Genomic DNA, 18,661 nt, shown 5'->3' on the forward strand with positions numbered 1-18,661 from the left:
GGTATAACTCATATTACTGGCATTCCTCATTCCCCCACCGGTCAATCTCTCGTTGAACGGTCTCATCAGTCTCTAAAACGTCTATTACAACAACAAAAAGGGGGAATGGCTATTCCGGAGGAACGGTTACAGAAAGCATTGTATGTTTTTAATTTTTTAAATTGTTCTTTAATAGATAACAACCCACCGACAGTTCGACATTTTACTGCAAATACCTCCTTCGAGGCACGGGTTAAAGCCCCAGTATTGGTTCGAGAACCAGAAACAGGTAAAATTATGGGACCATATCCTCTTGTTACATGGGGAAAAGGTTACGCTTGTGTCTCCACAGAAAGAGGACCCAGATGGATCCCAGCAAAGAATGTACGACCTTTCCCTGAACCTTTACCGCAGACAACTGATACCGACACCGACCCTACAGAATGAAATAAAAACTGCGTGATGATTTCTGTTTTGCATTAACGTCAGGTAACCAAATTCAGGATCTAGCATCTAGATTTCGCTTTTTACAGCGCTCGGAACGGACAATATCGCCCTGGATCAAACCACTTAACAAAGGTAATACGTTTAGACCAAGCACAGGAACAGGACAACTCGGACAATGATTCCATTGACACTGATAAACCTTTTGATCCACGTCCTATAGATCTGGAAAAGGAGCTAGACCTTTCCCCCACCCCCTTGTCTCTCCTGATGCATTGATTGTATTTTGGGGGAGGGTGAAAGGGAGTCTGAGGGATTGGTGGCAGGAATGCAAGTGGGAAATACTTCAGTGATAGGTTTTGGGAGTCGCTAGGGCATGTTCAGTATTTTGTCAGACAAATCAACCTGCAGAGTGGCAGCCTGCGCAATACGAGGCTGTTAAAGAATTAAGCAAAGCAGTGCGGGAAGGGAGGATTCATAATACATTTGCTATGTCCCTTCTTGAAGTGATGGCAGAGCTTTATACACTCACACTGCATGATTGGAAGTTATTGCTTTGTATGGTACTAACTGATACAGTATATGATGTGGTTATTTGATTTTTGTGAGCTATGTGTAGTGGCCTTGACTGAAAACCTTAATCGGGGAATTGCTGTTAACTATGAGCAGTTAGCTGGAGCAATTAACTGTGCTGATTCTGTGATTCAGGCAAGGTATCCCAGGGACAACTGTTTGCAAATGAATGAGATGGCTATTAAGGCAGTCCAGATGCGGGAGTCTTGCCACAGTCTTGCAGGGTCCTAGAGAGTCACTAACTTTAATACTAACTTGATTGATTGTCTTCAGAATATTTTGCAACAAGTCGAACATCAGGAAGCTCAAGAGTTGCTTTTAAAACAACTAGCTGTGATAATGCCAATGAAAACTGTAAACGGGCAACTTTCACAATCGCAACCCCAACATGTGTCAAATGATTGTAACGCAGAACTCACAGCAGACTGTAATTCTCAGGCTGAGTTCTGGAATGCAGCATAACAGATTTTTGCTTCTCTAATCTCTTCTGTAAGAATAGTACTCGCTTTTAACTTGCTTAGTAAATTAGGCTGCTAGCTTGCTAAACAAAGTAATACTACAAATACTATATTTTTTTTCTGGCTTATTAACAGATGTTGATTCTGTCCATCATATGTTGCTACAGAACCGAGTTGCTATTGATTTTTATTATTAGCACAGGGACACAAGTGTGAAGACTTTGATAGGATGTGTTACGTGAATCTGAGTGGCCACTGTGAATTAATTTACAAAAGTATACAAAACTCAAAAGCCTTAAAACAAAGATCTGCAACAGAGCCAGGGGCGGGATGCCTTTGGTCTCTTCTCACAGCTGGGAAACTTTGGGCCATGACTCAAAAGTATTATGGGATTTATTATAATTATCTTTAACCACCTTATTGATGTTTGCCTTATGTCTCCCATACCTTTTTTTCCTGTATTCAGTGTTTAGTTGATTGTAACATAAAGCAGGTCATGGTCACCCAGCTACAAACAACCCTTGCCTTGTCGCAATTAACAAGCAAAAAAGAGGATAGAAAATGTCTGAAGAGAGAGATAGGAGAGGAAACTAGAGAATTATTTGACCTAACAATAGATGAGAGAACAGCTAGGTATTGTGAAGGAGACTAGGAAAGATAAACATGGTTATCTAGTGTTTAATAGGTATCTGCATACTTGTAGAGATATATAGCTATGTAACTACATGAACGATTTCTGCCCTGAGCCTGGTGGAGCATACAGCTGCAGTTTGTGTCCGGGCTCAGAGATGTAAATAGGAGCTTCTCTGTTATGGTAAAGTGTCTCTGGTTGCATAAAAAAAGAGGGAATGAAGGGAATGACCCCAGACGTATGTTCAGAGAAAGCATGCTATGTTTCGAACCTGTTGACTGAACCAGTCCTTGTTTGGTGTGCCCTTCCACCTATGTATAATGTTAATCCAAAAGAAGTTGATATTGTTTATACTTTGAATGTCAATAATTGTCTTTCTGTAGATGCTAATGTAGTAGGAGGCTATGATGGGAACGTATTGCAGCGGTTCTTCTCTTATCCAGAGTAACAGCAGGGAAAGCATTAAAGAGTTAAATCACCTTGTTTGTTAGGCAGTTCAGAATGTGAGTCAAAATTGCCACTGCTTTTGTTGTTGGTTCAAGGACATGGCTGTGAGGATTTTGATGGTATGTGCTGGGTGGATTTTAGGCGCCCCATTGCAGCAACATGTTACCAAATCTGACAAAATGTCAGCCTTTTTGGCATCCATTCACTCAATTGGCAGTATTGCTTGTTTGCTATTACCTTGGTTGCTGTCATGTTGTCAAGGGCCCTGCAGAACATGGCAAACCTGGTACCAGCTGTTCAAAAACAAAAAGGGGAAATTGTAAAATTGTACGGAACAAAGACAGTGGGTTATTTTGACATTGATAATATGTCTTAGTTGGTTTTTTATTTGTTCTATTACTTGTGCCTTGTTTTTGTTCGGTTTCAGGGGTTCTTTTGTGCAACAGGAAGGGGGCGATGCAGGAGCGGGCTGGAAACTAGGACCATGAGTGGCAATCAGTTAGCGGAGGGGAATGTGCTGGAGCTTGTCTAGACAACAATTAACATGATGAGGCATGTTTGCAGAGCACAGGGGAGTGGGAGACGGATGGCGCCAAGGAAGGCGCCAAGGAGCGGTAACACCTTGTGGTTAATTGCTGGTAGTTAACCACCAATCAGGGATTGCCTAGTATGCAAGGCTTAGCTTCAAGAACCAATCTGTTTAAAACACGCAGTTTCTGAAAGTGTATAAAAACACGTGCTTCTGTACAATAAATTGACATTTGCTTGCATCAAGCTGCGCCCCGTCTCTTCATTCGCCGCACAGGATAGGGGGCTGGAGTGGCCGTAGAGCACCCGGTGGGTGAGGCTGCTGCGGAGCTGAATTTTGGCGACTTATCTCACAGGAGGCACCTGATGCCCCAGCAAACCTGAGGTCAGGCTGAGACCAGGCACAGCTCATCACGTGGCTTCCGCACCACTGAGGCAGAAAAATGGGCTCGATGGGGCAGCGCCGGGCAAGGCTGTAGGACCCCACAGGCCTGGGGCAAGAACAGCTGACCCTCCCCAGCACATCTCTGCTCCCCTGCCCTGCCCAGGCACCCCCAGACCCTCTGCCCACACCTGGGAAGAGCCCTCCCTTGCCGTGGTATGACATCCCCAGGGGCCGGGGATGGGTCCCCGTGTCCCCTACCTGTGGCTGTGATGCTGAGTTTGCTACTGCTTGATGATGGCACCCGGGTGCCCAGTGAGGCAGGGGTCAGCGGCGGCAGCAATGGGATGGCCGTAATTCTCCTGGAGAAGGCAGGAGCCACGGGTGGGTGACAGGGGGCAAACAACCAACTCTGGCTCAAAGCAGCGCCCCAAAGCCCACAGGCTTGTAGCCAAAGGCATCCCCTGCCTGCTGCTGCCACGAAAGGGTCCCCACCCCCCCCACAGGCACGTAGGGCTGCAGAGGGACCTTGGCAGGGTTGGTCCCCCCAGGCAGACACCCTCACACCTGTGGCTGCCCAGGGCGCGCAGGGGTGCGAGGGGAAGGGCGCAGGCTCCCATGCCTGCCATCCAAACCAGCCCTCACACCGCTTTCATCCCTTCGTCAGCGCTAATTACCCCCCTGCGCCTTGCCAGGAGAGCAGGTCACAACCCAGCTCCCCAGCACTGAATGTCACACCCCTGCTTGGGGAGATGAGCCGTCACCCCCCAGCCTTGCTCCAGAAAGCCTCTGCACCCACTCCCACTTCTGGTTTGGGAGGGCTCTGTCCTGCACGTGCCCCCTCCTCCTGCCTCCTTTCATGTCAGGAACCTGCTACCGGTGGGAGGAAAAGGCACTGATTCCTGATCAGCATCCCCACTCTTCGCTGGCTAAAGTGCTCCGATGCCAGGGTACCTCGCGAGCACCAGCTGGGATAGCTGGAAGGAACAGGGCGAGATGCCCAAAGCCATCCCCATCCCCACTGCACTCACCCAGCCGCATCATGGGCCTCTGTCGGCAGCACCTTCTCCTTGAGCTGCTCCAGCGTGTCCTTCCAGTGTGCCGTATTATCCTCTGTAATGTGTACCCTCGAGAACTTGGTGTGTGGGTTAGGAGGAAAAATCCACCGTGCATCCAGCATGGCAATAAACCACTGTCAGCTTCCTAAACTGTCCTTTGGCTCAGAGAGCTTTCTTGGTTATGATTTTCAGTAACAGAACATGGTGACCAAACGGGACCCGCTTTCCGGAATCTCGACAGACCAGAGAAATCGTGAGCACCGCAAGCACGCACCGGAGTAGTTTTGCCAGGGTGCTGGATTTTGCCTCTGTCCAGTTTTGTATGCAGGGTCTGGTTTAGGTATTGAGCGTTTATGATTTTGAAACTTTGTACACATGGGATCTGGTCATTCTGCTAGAGGGAGTTGGTTCTTCAGAGTTCTTTTGGGTTGTTTATTAAGATGCTGGAGCAAGTTTTGGGGTGACCCCCCCACTCAGACAAAATGGGCCGAATATTGTCATCACTGGTGGCCCTTGTATACCTTAGGTGATCAAGAGAAATGGCCTAGGAAAGGGAAGCATAATCTCCAATACAGCATGGCAGTTCATGTTCTTTTGGTACATGCAAAGGACAATGGGAAGAAGTCCCATAAGTGGGTTTGGTTTTTTGGCCTTGAGAAACAATCATGGAACAAGAAGTAAATAGACACTCATGATACTTGATGGTAATGTATTGATAATGATGGAGGGGAAGTTAATTATTAATTGCCTTGGTGTTGTTCTGCTTGTAGTGTTGGGAAAAGGTGTTTGAAAGGGGAGAATGAAGAAGAGGATGTGCAATTTCTGGTTTCAGGGTAGTGTTGCTGGTAATAGGGAGAGATTTTGCTGAAGGTAAAAGAATGGTGTTGGGGAAAGCTCAGGAAGAGGATGCGAGGATAAATGGCTTTCGCTGCTTTGTTTGTGGGGCAGTCAGAGCTGCCTCCCTGCCCACCCGGTGATCTCTGCTGCAGAGTTGCTTTGGGTTTCCTTGCCCACTCCGTTACGGAGCAGCCAGAGGCAGCAGGCTTCTGAACACTGTGGGATTTCTCCTTTCAGGTCTGGTTGATCTGAATGAGGTGGGCACCTGGGGGGCTGCTCCTATGCCAGCCTAAATGGATCTTCCCACGTGCGTGCAGCTGCATTCCAAAGAGCCAGACACGCACATACACACAGAGAGAGTGCCACAATGAATGTGAAGGGCAAAACAGATTGACACAGACAAAGCAATACCTTGACAAGTATCCCTGCAGATGTAGCCACTGCTTACACCCATGTGAATGCAGTCCAGGCCTTTCCTGGGTTTCCACATGTCCTGGTTTCAGCTGGGATAGAGTTAATTTTCTTCTTAGTGGCTAGTACAGTGCTGTGTTTTGCCTGTGATGTGAGAACAATGTTGATAGCCACACTGATGTTCTTAGTTGTTGCTGGGTAATGTTTATACTAAAGTCAAGGACTTTTTGGATTCTTGGGCCTTGCCAGCCAGAGTGCTGGGGGAGCACAAGAGACTGGGAAGGGACACAGCCAGGTCAGCTGCCCTGAACCAGCCAAAGAGGTATTCCATACCATGGGACGTCATGCTTGGTATAGAAAGTAGGAGGGTTAGCTGGGGAGGGATCGTTGCTCGGAGACTGGCTGCGCATCAGTCAGCAGGTGGTGAGCAGTTGTACTGTGCATCACTTGGGGGTTTTCTCCCCTTTTCCCTTTTCCTTTGGATTTTACCCCTTTCCTCCACCTTTCCATTTTAATTATTACTATTATCATTGTTATTACTGATGTTCTTACCTCTTTATTCTGTTTAAATTATGAAATTGTTCTTATCTCAACCCTCAAGTTTTACATTCCTTTCTGATTCTCCTCCCCAGCCCTCCGGATGAGGGGGAGTGAGCAGGCGGCTGCGTGGTGCTTGGTTGCCGGCCGGCATTAAACCATGAGACCAGAGGATGAGGCTACTGAAACAGAAACACAGCCTCACTCCCTGGATTCATAAGCACAGCGTGTTCGTAGATGCCTCAGATAACAGTCTAGAAATTAAGTCCATGTCATATGTGGGGCTCAAGGCCAAGGCTCCCTCACCAGTGCCTGGTGCAAGCCTTGGGTCTTTCTAGATCTGTGTTTCCTGGGCCCTGAGAGTCCGCATTCAAGTTCGCTTGCGCCTCATACAGACGCACACAGGGATCCCACCAGGAGCGGGCCTAAGGCAGTCTGTGCTTCCAGCTGCCATCCCCAAGGCCCTGAGCCCCGCAATGACCTGCCTTCCCTTGTTCCACTGCACCCTCATCCTTCTTGCTGAGCAGGCAGAGCTTCAGCCCTTTGCTGTGACCCTTTGTGCCCGACTTGTCTGCCTGCAGCCTGCTTCCTCCGGCAGGTGCCGGGCGTGGAAGTCCTGGCCTTGCACACAAGACTGAAGAGGACTGGCGCCTGGTTAGCCACAGAACTGAAACACTTTATTGCAGGGACTCAGCCAGCTGAGCTCTTCTGTTGAGAGGAGCGCGGGCAGGACAGAGCAGGCCTTTGACACTGAGGCTGCCTTTGCATCAGCAGGCATTGCCCCAGCGGGAAATGGTGGTGGTGCGCTGCAGCCAGCCCTGGATCCTCTCCGTCCCGGTGATCAAACCTTTTCTCCTATTAGGAACTGCACCAACTTCTGCAGCCAAGAAAGGAAATCCCACAGCTTCTGCACTGGAAGTGGGCAGGGTATAAACCTTCCTGCTTCTGTTGGTGTTGGCCTGTGAACGGGGGTGGAGGTGAAGGCTGGCTGCGGCCTTGCCGTAGTCGCTACTACTGTGTGCAGGCCCATCTGTTCCAGGATCCAGTTGTAGAAGTGCTGGGTGGAGGTGTAGACTCCGGGCTTCTTTGCTCTCGCACAGCCCATCCCCCAGCTGGTCAGGCCAACAAGCCAGAAGTAGTCAGCGCTCTTGTCTTGGCACACAAGAGGCCCACCGCTGTCCCCCTGCAGCAGAGGAGAGAGGATGAAGGGGTTGTTGGGTGGCCACCGTCAGCCCAGTGGCTGGCTCCTTCCCTCTCATGGCACTTCCAGAGCTGTATTTAGTGGCCAGCCAAGCTCTGGAGAAGCTTTCCTGGGAGGGGGCGGTGGGCCTGTAAGGCAGGGCTCGCTCTTCCTGCGGCACGTTGGTGCTGCAGGTGTGTCAGGAGGCTGTGTCTGGCTTGGGATGGTGAAGCTCTGGGCTGCCAAGGGCACTGGGTGGGCATTGTGAACAAAGTGCCAGGCCTCTGGGACAAGGCAGGCAGGCCCTGGGCAAAGGCCCTACCCATGGGGAAATGGGTTTAGGCCCTCAGCAGTGGGGACACAGCAATGGGAGTGTGAGTGGCCAGGAAAAGCCCGTGACGGTGCAGGTTTGGGCGGTTGTGGCGGGGCTGCCCGTGCTGCCGGGGCTTGGCTTGTAGCATGCTCCTACCTGGCAGGTGTCGATGCCACCCTGCGGATAGCCAGCACAGATGTTGTGGGTGTGGATGGCCCCTCTGTACCAGCCGCTGCTGTTACAGACCCCGGCATCAATGAGGTGGACCTGGGCCTCCTGCAGCACATACGCCGATCCTCCAGCTGTGAAGAGCACAGAAAGGAATGAACACCCAGCAGCTCATTGCCAGTTCTCCTTCCCTGCGTGACTGAAGCCCTATCCCGGGGCTTGGCTTTGCATGTGGGGAGGCGCTGGACCGCTCCTTCCTTTCTGCCTTGCTCTGGGTCAGTGGCTCACGCCCCCCTCTCTAAGAGGCATACGTCCCCACAGCCTGATTCTGGCTTTCGCCCCTGCTGTCAGGAAGAGCAACCTGCCTCCCCAAGCTGGCCAAGCTTGCACTCGCAACGTGACTACATTTTGGGAGCTCACCTCTTGCAGTCCTGGCACCCCAGCCACTGACGTAGCACTCTGTCAGCTCCGAGACTCTCAGCGAGGCATCGGGCACGCAGGCAAGCTGTACGTAGCTGTTGCACTGGACAGGCTGCTCCAGTTCCAGCAAGGCAATGTCGTTCCTCCGTGTGATATTACTGAAGTGCTGGTGAACCAGCAGCTGCTTGATGTTGCGCACCTGGGCCTCAGGTCCCAGCTGGGTCAGCCGGGTGGCACCTACCACCACCTGCCACATGGTGATGTTCCTGGAAGGCAGATGGAGAGAGGGCTCAGAGGGAGCAGAGCCACATGCTGCAGCAGCACAGCAGTCGCCCTGCCTTCTGCTTGGCAAGGCAGAGAGGAAAGCAGTGCTTGGGAGGGTGCGACAGACCACGTGCTCCTTGGGCTCAAGCAGTGTCGAGCTGGAGGCTGCTGGGAAGCAGTGGCATGAGCCCAGCCTTCTCCTGAGCAGCCTCTCAGGTGGCTGCGGAGTGCCCAGGCACTGGGCGTACTGCAGGGCAACAGGACATGCTGCAGCACGTGCTGCTGTGCTCAGGGCACCTGCTAGAGTGTGGGGCTAGCCCCGATCCCTGGTCCTCCTTACCTGGCCTCGATGAAGCAGTGGGCTGATGTGAGGACCCACTGTGGGCTGATGAGGGAACCCCCGCAGATGTGCGCCGTGCCTCCTTCCAAGGGAGCCTCGATGCTGACGATCCAGGGCCAGGCCCCTGGCTGGGCATCTGTGCCACCCACAACGCGCGACATGCCGTAGTGAAAAGCCGCAGGCCGAAGGCCGCAGGTGCCTCTGTAACCAGAAACTCCATTCTGGTTAGCTCCATGGAAGCTTGTGCCATTCCGGCTAAAGGCCAGCTGTCTTCCCTCCCCTCAAGGCATGGCCAGAAGGGCCGAGGAAACCCGTGGGGTGCGTGCCCGCTCCCCTTTCCCTGCTTTCTGCTTCAGCCCGTAGACGAGTTGTGCCGGCAGCCTGGGTGATGGCAAGGAGCTGAGCCTCCCAGATGGCCTTCAAGAGCCACTGGGGTGGCCATGGGGGACAAGCAGGACCCCTCCAGAGAAGCTCACAAGGGTTGCCCAATGTCCCTCCCAGAGCCTCGGGCCACTTACCCACAGCTATCCCATGTGCCATGCACAGGACAGCACATGGCCAGCAGGACAACGAGGAGGAGGAGAACATCCATCACTACCAGCAACATGTGGCAGCTGCAAGAACGAAGGCTTGTCGCCACCACTACGGCCACCGACAGAGTGCCCGCAGGATTCCTGTTGCCTGGGGTTCCCTTGGACACGGGGCTGATGTCACAGAGTGCCTGGTTCCAGGTGCTGGGCGTGGTGGCGGTGGGGGAGGGATGGGGGGCAACAGGAGGGGTTCCAAGCAGGACTGGAGGCGGAAGCTGGGATCGCACACCCCTGACAGAGCCCCACGCAATGCCCTGCTTGCACGATCAGGGTGGGCAGGCCCCGTGGCAGGCAGCAGCGCCTGGCTCCCAGCTCTGCCTGCTAACAGCTCACAGGGCAACACCCAGCGTGGCCTCGCAGCCTCTTTGGGGAGTTCCCTGCCGCCCTGCTCTCTGCAGCCCTGTGCCACCGGCTCCTTCCCAATAAACAGACACACAACAAAGAACACAATGACTACAGCAGCATGTGCGTGCTTGGGTGTTGAAGAGCCAATCTGTTGATGGCCATGGCAGCCAAGCAGTGCTCGGCAATCCAAATAAGCCAAGCACAGCCCAGCAACGTCAACCTTCCTGCACAAAGCACAGTGAAATGCAGGTGCAGCACACTCCTCACTGGCTATGTCAGCCACAGCAACGCGCTCTGGCAGGTGTCATATCCTTGCTGTCTGTGGGTTGGATTGCTGTTCTGGGCACCCACTGACCATGGCACTTGTGGCAAGGGCAATCAACGTGAAGCTCTAGAGAGAGAAGGATGCTCCTGCTCGCAGCCCAACGTGCCATTGTTCACAGCTTTGCAAGAGCTTGCATCAGTCTCACCTCGTCAGTCTGTCTTCTGCCGCTTACTGAAGGAGCCTTGCTCACTCTCCTGCTGGAGTGCAGGAGAGAAGCAGGAGCCAGGCACGTGCATTGCATTTGCACAGCAGGGCTAGGTCCCTGGAGGGTCGAGGGCAATGGCTTGAAGGTTGGCAGCCTCCAAGCTTGTGAAAGGTGCGGCAGCTCCCTGCTGCCATCCTGGCTTCTGTGGCGAGGCATAAGGCGCACAGCGGAGGGAGCAATCGGGTCCCGAGGAGGAGGACCACGCAGGCTCTGTCTGAAAGTGGAAGAGCTGCTCTCAAGGCCCTTGAGGTGCAGCAGGGCTTCCTAGGCCCCAGAACTGGCCTCCAAGCAAGCGGGCTCAAGGCTGCTTTGTGTTTTGAAAAGGGACCGGCAGCCGGTTCCCACGTGTCTGCTGAGAGCAGGCAGAAGGCAGCCTTGGAGAAGACAACTTGTCTGCTGGGGAAACCCTGCTCTTTCAGCACCGGTTTTGGCAGGTGGCTAGTGGGGAATGCCATCAGAGGTGGCCACACTTCACAGACGCTTGAAGGAAGAGATTGGGGTCATTTGGCGGAGAGGACTCTGGCAGGGACAGCAGTTCCCAGGCAAGCCCGTCAGTAATGGCACACAAGTCCAAGGTGACCTAGCTAACAACACCCAAAGACCACGTGTGTTGACAGATGGGGCAAACCTGGGAGCAAAGGGGGGGGTGGGAAATAACCGGGCTTGGCCCCGTGTCTGGGAGGAGAGCAGGGCTGAGAGAGGCAGGACTCAGGGAAGATGAGGGGCACGTATAAGCACGGCAAATGGAGAGAAGGGGGGATCAAGGAGCCGGTCACACAGAAGCAAAGTGCTGGCTGCCTTGCTTGCCTGAGCCCTGCGCCTAATCACCACAGTACCCACTGGCTTCTTTTGGAGAGCCACCCCAAAGCCCTTCCTGTGTGGTCCCATTCTGCACCTGCCACACGGTGGGTCCCCAGGCCTGGCTGCTAGCAAAGGCCGACGGCAAGACAGGCCACAGGCAGCCAGCACTTGGAAAGCCCCAGTGTCTCGGGCCAGCTGCTGCTGGGAGCCCTGTGCGCGTGCACAGCTCACTAGTGAACCTGAAGCTGGACGAGGTGACAAGCAAGAGGGGAGAGAGAGCCTCTCAGGCATGTGGATGGCCTGCGGTGTCAGCCGACGTGCCTGCTCAGCCCCAGCGTCCCCACCTTGCAAGAGGACCAGGCCTGCCAACCACTGGCCACCTCTCCACCTCCCAGAGGCAGGAAGGACTTGGAGGTGCTTGAGCATGCATGCCCTCAGCTGCTGCCCACCTAGGCATGCCCCCCCTGCGGGAGCTGCAGAAGGGCCTGCCTCTGAAGCTGCCAGGACCGTCCTCCTCTTGCTCTGTGCTTGGGCCCCGGCAAGCCATGGTGCTGCAGCTCCCAGCTCTGTTCCTACCCAGGACTGCAGGGCATGCCTCCAGCTGAACTGGGATCTCTGGAAACATGGGCATGCCCTTTGCTTCCTCTTGATCATGCAGTGAAAGGAGTTCTTATGGCTCTGCGGATGATGCTGGAGCATGCTCCCTCCCCAAACAAGTCCGGCTTTCTGTCCAGAGGCCTCAGGTGTTCCTCGTAGCACAGAGCGCAACTCCCCTGCACTCCTAGCAGGCTTGGTGCGGCAAATGAAGAGACGGGACGCAGCTTGATGCAAGCAAGTTGTCCTTTTATTAGTGATTTTCTTACACATATATACGTTTCTACCTTCTACATATTACACACTGATTGGTTAAATCTTAAGCGTAAAAAACACTGATTGGTTGATATTTAAGGCACACCGTTAAAACAATAGGAACTTATTGGTTTACCTTGACCTAGCAACAATTTCTATTCCAAAATTAGGGGGCTTCTTTCTACCCGGCTTTCTTGATTAACAAAGTTACTTATCGGCACTATGCGTTCCCTTATCTGGCTACTTGTTTCTCTGTCCGTCTGGTTGCCTCCTCAACTGTAACGGCTCAGGGGTCTGCAGTTAGCTTGTTCCTTTGTTCCCAGGGCTTGTGCCCTACAAGTTCTAACTCTATTCATCAGGCTATCAGCACTTGGACTCTTGTCCTTGAGGCCTTGTCCTACATAAGACAGCCACAAATTGTCAGGTATGTCAACAGGATGTGAAGGACTTGAATTTAGAACCACAGCCTACGGGCACCTACAGCAACAGCAAATAGCAAGCAAGAAGAAGAACACAAAAACCTGTCAGGGACTGACACATGTACTGTCTAAGATACATAAAAAAATTGTATAAACAAGAAAGGCCATTTTGTCCAAACCCAGCCACGCAGACATAGTGTTTTTTCAGTCTGCCTCCAACTGTGTCACCGCAGGTTGCTCCACATGGGATCCCTGTCGCAGAGCCACCAGACCCCTTTCCGCCCACAACTGACCATGTTCAGCCTGAGGGCTCCGCGGTGGCTTCACCTCGGTGACACCACTGACTATCGGAGTGCTGGGGTAGCAAACTGTGCGTTGGGGACATTACCAAGCCTGCTAGGAGTGCAGGGGAGTGAACTTTGCGCTCTGTGCTACGAGGAACACCTGAGGCCTCTGGACAGAAAGCCGGACTTGTTTGGGGAGGGAGCATGCTCCAGCATCATCCGCAGAGCCATAAGAACTCCTTTCACTGCATGATCAAGAGGAAGCAAAGGGCATGCCCATGTTTCCAGAGATCCCAGTTCAGCTGGAGGCATGCCCTGCAGTCCTGGGTAGGAACAGAGCTGGGAGCTGCAGCACCATGGCTTGCCGGGGCCCAAGCACAGAGCAAGAGGAGGACGGTCCTGGCAGCTTCAGAGGCAGGCCCTTCTGCAGCTCCCGCAGGGGGGGCATGCCTAGGTGGGCAGCAGCTGAGGGCATGCATGCTCAAGCACCTCCAAGTCCTTCCTGCCTCTGGGAGGTGGAGAGGTGGCCACCTCAGAGCGCGTTGCTGTGGCTGACATAGCCAGTGAGGAGTGTGCTGCACCTGCATTTCACCGTGCTTTGTGCAGGAAGGTTGACGTTGCTGGGCTGTGCTTGGCTTATTTGGCTTGCCCAGCACTGCTTGGCTGCCACGGCCATCAACAGATTGGCTCTTCAACACCCAAGCACGCGCATGCTGCTGTAGTCATTGTGTTCTTTGTTGTGTGTCTGTTTATTGGGAAGGAGCCGGTGGCACAGGGCTGCAGAGAGCAGGGCGGCAGGGAACTCCCCAAAGAGGCTGCGAGGCCACGCTGGGTGTTGCCCTGTGAGCTGTTAGCAGGCAGAGCTGGGAGCCAGGCGCTGCTGCCTGCCACGGGGCCTGCCCACCCTGATCGTGCAAGCAGGGCATTGCGTGGGGCTCTGTCAGGGGTGTGCAATCCCAGCTTCCGCCTCCAGTCCTGCTTGGAACCCCTCCTGTTGCCCCCCATCCCTCCCCCACCGCCACCACGCCCAGCACCTGGAACCAGGCACTCTGTGACATCAGCCCCGTGTCCAAGGGTACCCCAGGAACGGGAATCCTGCGGGCACTCTGTCGGTGGCCGTAGTGGTGGCGACAAGTCTTCGTTCTTGCAGCTGCCACATGTTGCTGGTAGTGATGGATGTTCTCCTCCTCGTTGTCCTGCTGGCCATGTGCTGTCCTGTGCACGGCACATGGGACAGCTGTGGGTAAGTGGCCCGAGGCTTTGAGAGGGAGATTGGGCAACCCTTGTGAGCTTCTCTGGAGGGGTCCTGCTTGTCCCCCATGGCCACCCCAGTGGCTCTTGAAGGCCATCTGGGAGGCTCAGCTCCTTGCCAGCTGCACAGCTCGTCTATGGTCTGAAGCAGAAAGCGGGGGAAGGGGAGCGGGCACACACCCCACGGGTTTCCTCGGGCCCTCTGGCCATGCCTTGAGGGGAGGGAAGACAGCTGGCCTTTAGCCGGAATGGCGCAAGCTTCCATGGAGCTAACCAGAATGGGGTTTCTGGTTACAGAGGCACCTGCGGCCTTCGGCCTGCGGCTTTGAACTACAGTATGTCACACGTCGTGGGTGTCCGAAATGCCCAGCCAGGGGCCTGGCCCTGGATCGTCAGCATCGAGGCTCCCTTGGAAGGAGGCATGGCACACATCTGCGGGGGCTCCCTCATCAGCCCACAGTGGGTCCTCACAGCAGCCCACTGCTTCATCGAGGCCAGGTAAGGAAGACCAGGGATCAGGGCTAGCCCCACACTCTAGCAGGTGCCCTGAGCACACCAGCACGTGCTGCAGCATGTCCTGTTGCCCTGCAGTACGCCCAGTGCCTGGGCACTCCGCAGCCACCTGAGAGGCTGCTCAGGAGAAGGCTGGGCTCATGCCACTGCTTCCCAGCAGTCTCCAGTTCGACATTCCTTGAGCCCAAGAAGCACGTGCTCTGTCGCACCCTCCCTAGTGCTGCTCTTCTCTCTTCCTTGCCAAGCAGAAGGCAGGGCAACTGCTGTGCTGCTGCAGCATGTGGCTCTGCTCCCTCTGAGCCCTCTCTCCATCTGCCTTCCAGGAACATCACCACGTGGAACGTGGTGGTAGGTGCCACCCAGCTGACCCAGCTGGGACCTGAGGCCCAGGTGCGCAACATCAAGCAGCTGCTGGTTCACCAGCACTTCAATAATATCACACAGAGGAATGACATTGCCTTGCTGGAACTGGAGCAGCCTGTCCAGTGCAACAGCTACGTACAGCTTGCCTGCGTGCCCGATGCCTCGCTGAGAGTCTCGGAGCTGACAGAGTGCTACGTCAGTGGCTGGGGTGCCAGGACTGCAAGAGGTGAGCTCCCAAAATGTAGTCACGTTGCGAGTGCAAGCTTGGCCAGCTTGGGGAGGCAGGTTGCTCTTCCTGACGGCAGAGGCGAATGCCAGAATCAGGCTGTGGGGACGTATGCCTCTTAGAGAGGGGGGCGTGAGCCACTGACTCAGAGCAAGGCAGAAAGGAAGGAGCAGTCCAGCGCCTCCCCACATGCAAAGCCAAGCCCCGGGATAGGGCTTCAGTCACGCAGGGAAGGAGAACTGGCAATGAGCTGCTGGGTGTTCATTCCTTTCTGTGCTCTTCACAGCTGGAGGATCGGCGTATGTGCTGCAGGAGGCCCAGGTCCACCTCATTGATGCCGGGGTCTGTAACAGCAGCGGCTGGTACAGAGGGGCCATCCACACCCACAACATCTGTGCTGGCTATCCGCAGGGTGGCATTGACACCTGCCAGGTAGGAGCGTGCTACAAGCCAAGCCCCGGCAGCACGGGCAGCCCCGCCACAACCGCCCAAACCTGCACCGTCACGGGCTTTTCCTGGCCACTCACACTCCCATTGCTGTGTCCCCACTGCTGAGGGCCTAAACCCATTTCCCCATGGGTAGGGCCTTTTCCCAGGGCCTGCCTGCCTTGTCCCAGAGGCCTGGCACTTTGTTCACAATGCCTACCCAGTGCCCTTGGCAGCCCAGAGCTTCACCATCCCAAGCCAGACACAGCCTCCTGACACACCTGCAGCACCAACGTGCCGCAGGAAGAGCGAGCCCTGCCTTACAGGCCCACCGCCCCCTCCCAGGAAAGCTTCTCCAGAGCTTGGCTGGCCACTAAATACAGCTCTGGAAGTGCCATGAGAGGGAAGGAGCCAGCCACTGGGCTGACGGTGGCCACCCAACAACCCCTTCATCCTCTCTCCTCTGCTGCAGGGGGACAGCGGTGGGCCTCTTGTGTGCCAAGAGAAGAGCGCGGACTATGTCTGGCTTGTTGGTGTGACCAGCTGGGGCATGGGCTGTGCGAGAGCAAAGAAGTCTGGAGTCTACACCTCCACCCAGCACTTCTACAACTGGATCCTGGAACAGATGGGCCTGCACGCAGCAGTAGCGACTACTGCAAGGCCGCAGCCAGCCTTCACCTCCACCCCCGTTCACAGGCCAACACCAACAGAAGCAGGAAGGTTTACACCCTGCCCACTTCCAGTGCAGAAGCTGTGGGATTTCCTTACTTGGCTGCATGAACTCCTGCAGTACCTAAGCAGGAAATAGGTTTGATCAGCAGGACGGAGAGGATCCAGGGCTGGCTGCAGCGCACCACCACCATTTCCCGCTGGGGCAATGCCTGCTGATGCAAAGGCAGCCTCAGTGTCAAAGGCCTGCTCTGTCCTGCCCGCGCTCCTCTCAACGGAAGAGCTCAGCTGGCTGAGTCCCTGCAATAAAGTGTTTCAGTTCTGTGGCTAACCAGGCGCCAGTCCTCTTCAGTCTCGTGTGCAAGGCCAGGACTTCCACGCCCGGCACCTGCCGGAGGAAGCAGGCTGCAGGCAGACAAGTCGGGCACAAAGGGTCACAGCAAAGGGCTGAAGCTCTGCCTGCTCAGCAAGAAGGATGAGGGTGCAGTGGAACAAGGGAAGGCAGGTCATTGCGGGGCTCAGGGCCTTGGGGATGGCAGCTGGAAGCACAGACTGCCTTAGGCCCGCTCCTGGTGGGATCCCTGTGTGCGTCTGTATGAGGCGCAAGCGAACTTGAACGCGGACTCTCAGGGCCCAGGAAACACAGATCTAGAAAGACCCAAGGCTTGCACCAGGCACTGGTGAGGGAGCCTTGGCCTTGAGCCCCACATATGACATGGACTTAATTTCTAGACTGTTATCTGAGGCATCTACGAACACGCTGTGCTTATGAATCCAGGGAGTGAGGCTGTGTTTCTGTTTCAGTAGCCTCATCCTCTGGTCTCATGGTTTAATGCCGGCCGGCAACCAAGCACCACGCAGCCGCCTGCTCACTCCCCCTCATCCGGAGGGCGGGGGAGGAGAATCAGAAAGGAATGTAAAACTTGAGGGTTGAGATAAGAACAATTTCATAATTTAAACAGAATAAAGAGGTAAGAACATCAGTAATAACAATGATAATAGTAATAATTAAAATGGAAAGGTGGAGGAAAGGGGTAAAATCCAAAAGAAAAGGGAAAAGGAGAAAAAAACCCCAAGTGATGCACAGTACAACTGCTCACCACCTGCTGACTGATGCGCAGCCAGTCTCCGAGCAACGATCCCTCCCCAGCTAACCCTCCTACTTTCTACACCAAGCATGACGTCCCATGGTATGGAATACCTCTTTGGCTGGTTCAGGGCAGCTGACCTGGCTGTGTCCCTTCCCAGTCTCTTGTGCTCCCCCAGCACTCTGGCTGGCAAGGCCCAAGAATCCAAAAAGTCCTTGACTTTAGTATAAACATTACCCAGCAACAACTAAGAACATCAGTGTGGCTATCAACATTGTTCTCACATCACAGGCAAAACACAGCACTGTACTAGCCACTAAGAAGAAAATTAACTCTATCCCAGCTGAAACCAGGACATGTGGAAACCCAGGAAAGGCCTGGACTGCATTCACATGGGTGTAAGCAGTGGCTACATCTGCAGGGATACTTGTCAAGGTATTGCTTTGTCTGTGTCAATCTGTTTTGCCCTTCACATTCATTGTGGCACTCTCTCTGTGTGTATGTGCGTGTCTGGCTCTTTGGAATGCAGCTGCACGCACGTGGGAAGATCCATTTAGGCTGGCATAGGAGCAGCCCCCCAGGTGCCCACCTCATTCAGATCAACCAGACCTGAAAGGAGAAATCCCACAGTGTTCAGAAGCCTGCTGCCTCTGGCTGCTCCGTAACGGAGTGGGCAAGGAAACCCAAAGCAACTCTGCAGCAGAGATCACCGGGTGGGCAGGGAGGCAGCTCTGACTGCCCCACAAACAAAGCAGCGAAAGCCATTTATCCTCGCATCCTCTTCCTGAGCTTTCCCCAACACCATTCTTTTACCTTCAGCAAAATCTCTCCCTATTACCAGCAACACTGCCCTGAAACCAGAAATTGCACATCCTCTTCTTCATTCTCCCCTTTCAAACACCTTTTCCCAACACTACAAGCAGAACAACACCAAGGCAATTAATAATTAACTTCCCCTCCATCATTATCAATACATTACCATCAAGTATCATGAGTGTCTATTTACTTCTTGTTCCATGATTGTTTCTCAAGGCCAAAAAACCAAACCCACTTATGGGACTTCTTCCCATTGTCCTTTGCATGTACCAAAAGAACATGAACTGCCATGCTGTATTGGAGATTATGCTTCCCTTTCCTAGGCCATTTCTCTTGATCACCTAAGGTATACAAGGGCCACCAGTGATGACAATATTCGGCCCATTTTGTCTGAGTGGGGGGGTCACCCCAAAACTTGCTCCAGCATCTTAATAAACAACCCAAAAGAACTCTGAAGAACCAACTCCCTCTAGCAGAATGACCAGATCCCATGTGTACAAAGTTTCAAAATCATAAACGCT

At 53.9% G+C, this 18,661-nt stretch overlaps 1 protein-coding gene across 1 annotated transcript in view; it reads left to right on the plus strand.

Moving 5' to 3' along the window:
* The window catches only part of LOC119145944 (acrosin-like), a 60,901-nt gene that overhangs the window by 7,677 nt on the left and 34,563 nt on the right, over nt 1-18,661 (plus strand). The window contains exon 2 of the mRNA XM_037382798.1: nt 14,337-14,537. Within this exon, the coding sequence (XP_037238695.1) occupies nt 14,337-14,537 (201 nt within the window). The remainder of the gene's footprint in view (nt 1-14,336; nt 14,538-18,661) is intronic.

Source organism: Falco rusticolus, chromosome 4, assembly GCF_015220075.1.
Source record: "Falco rusticolus isolate bFalRus1 chromosome 4, bFalRus1.pri, whole genome shotgun sequence".
NCBI classification, from domain to species: Eukaryota; Metazoa; Chordata; class Aves; order Falconiformes; family Falconidae; genus Falco; species Falco rusticolus.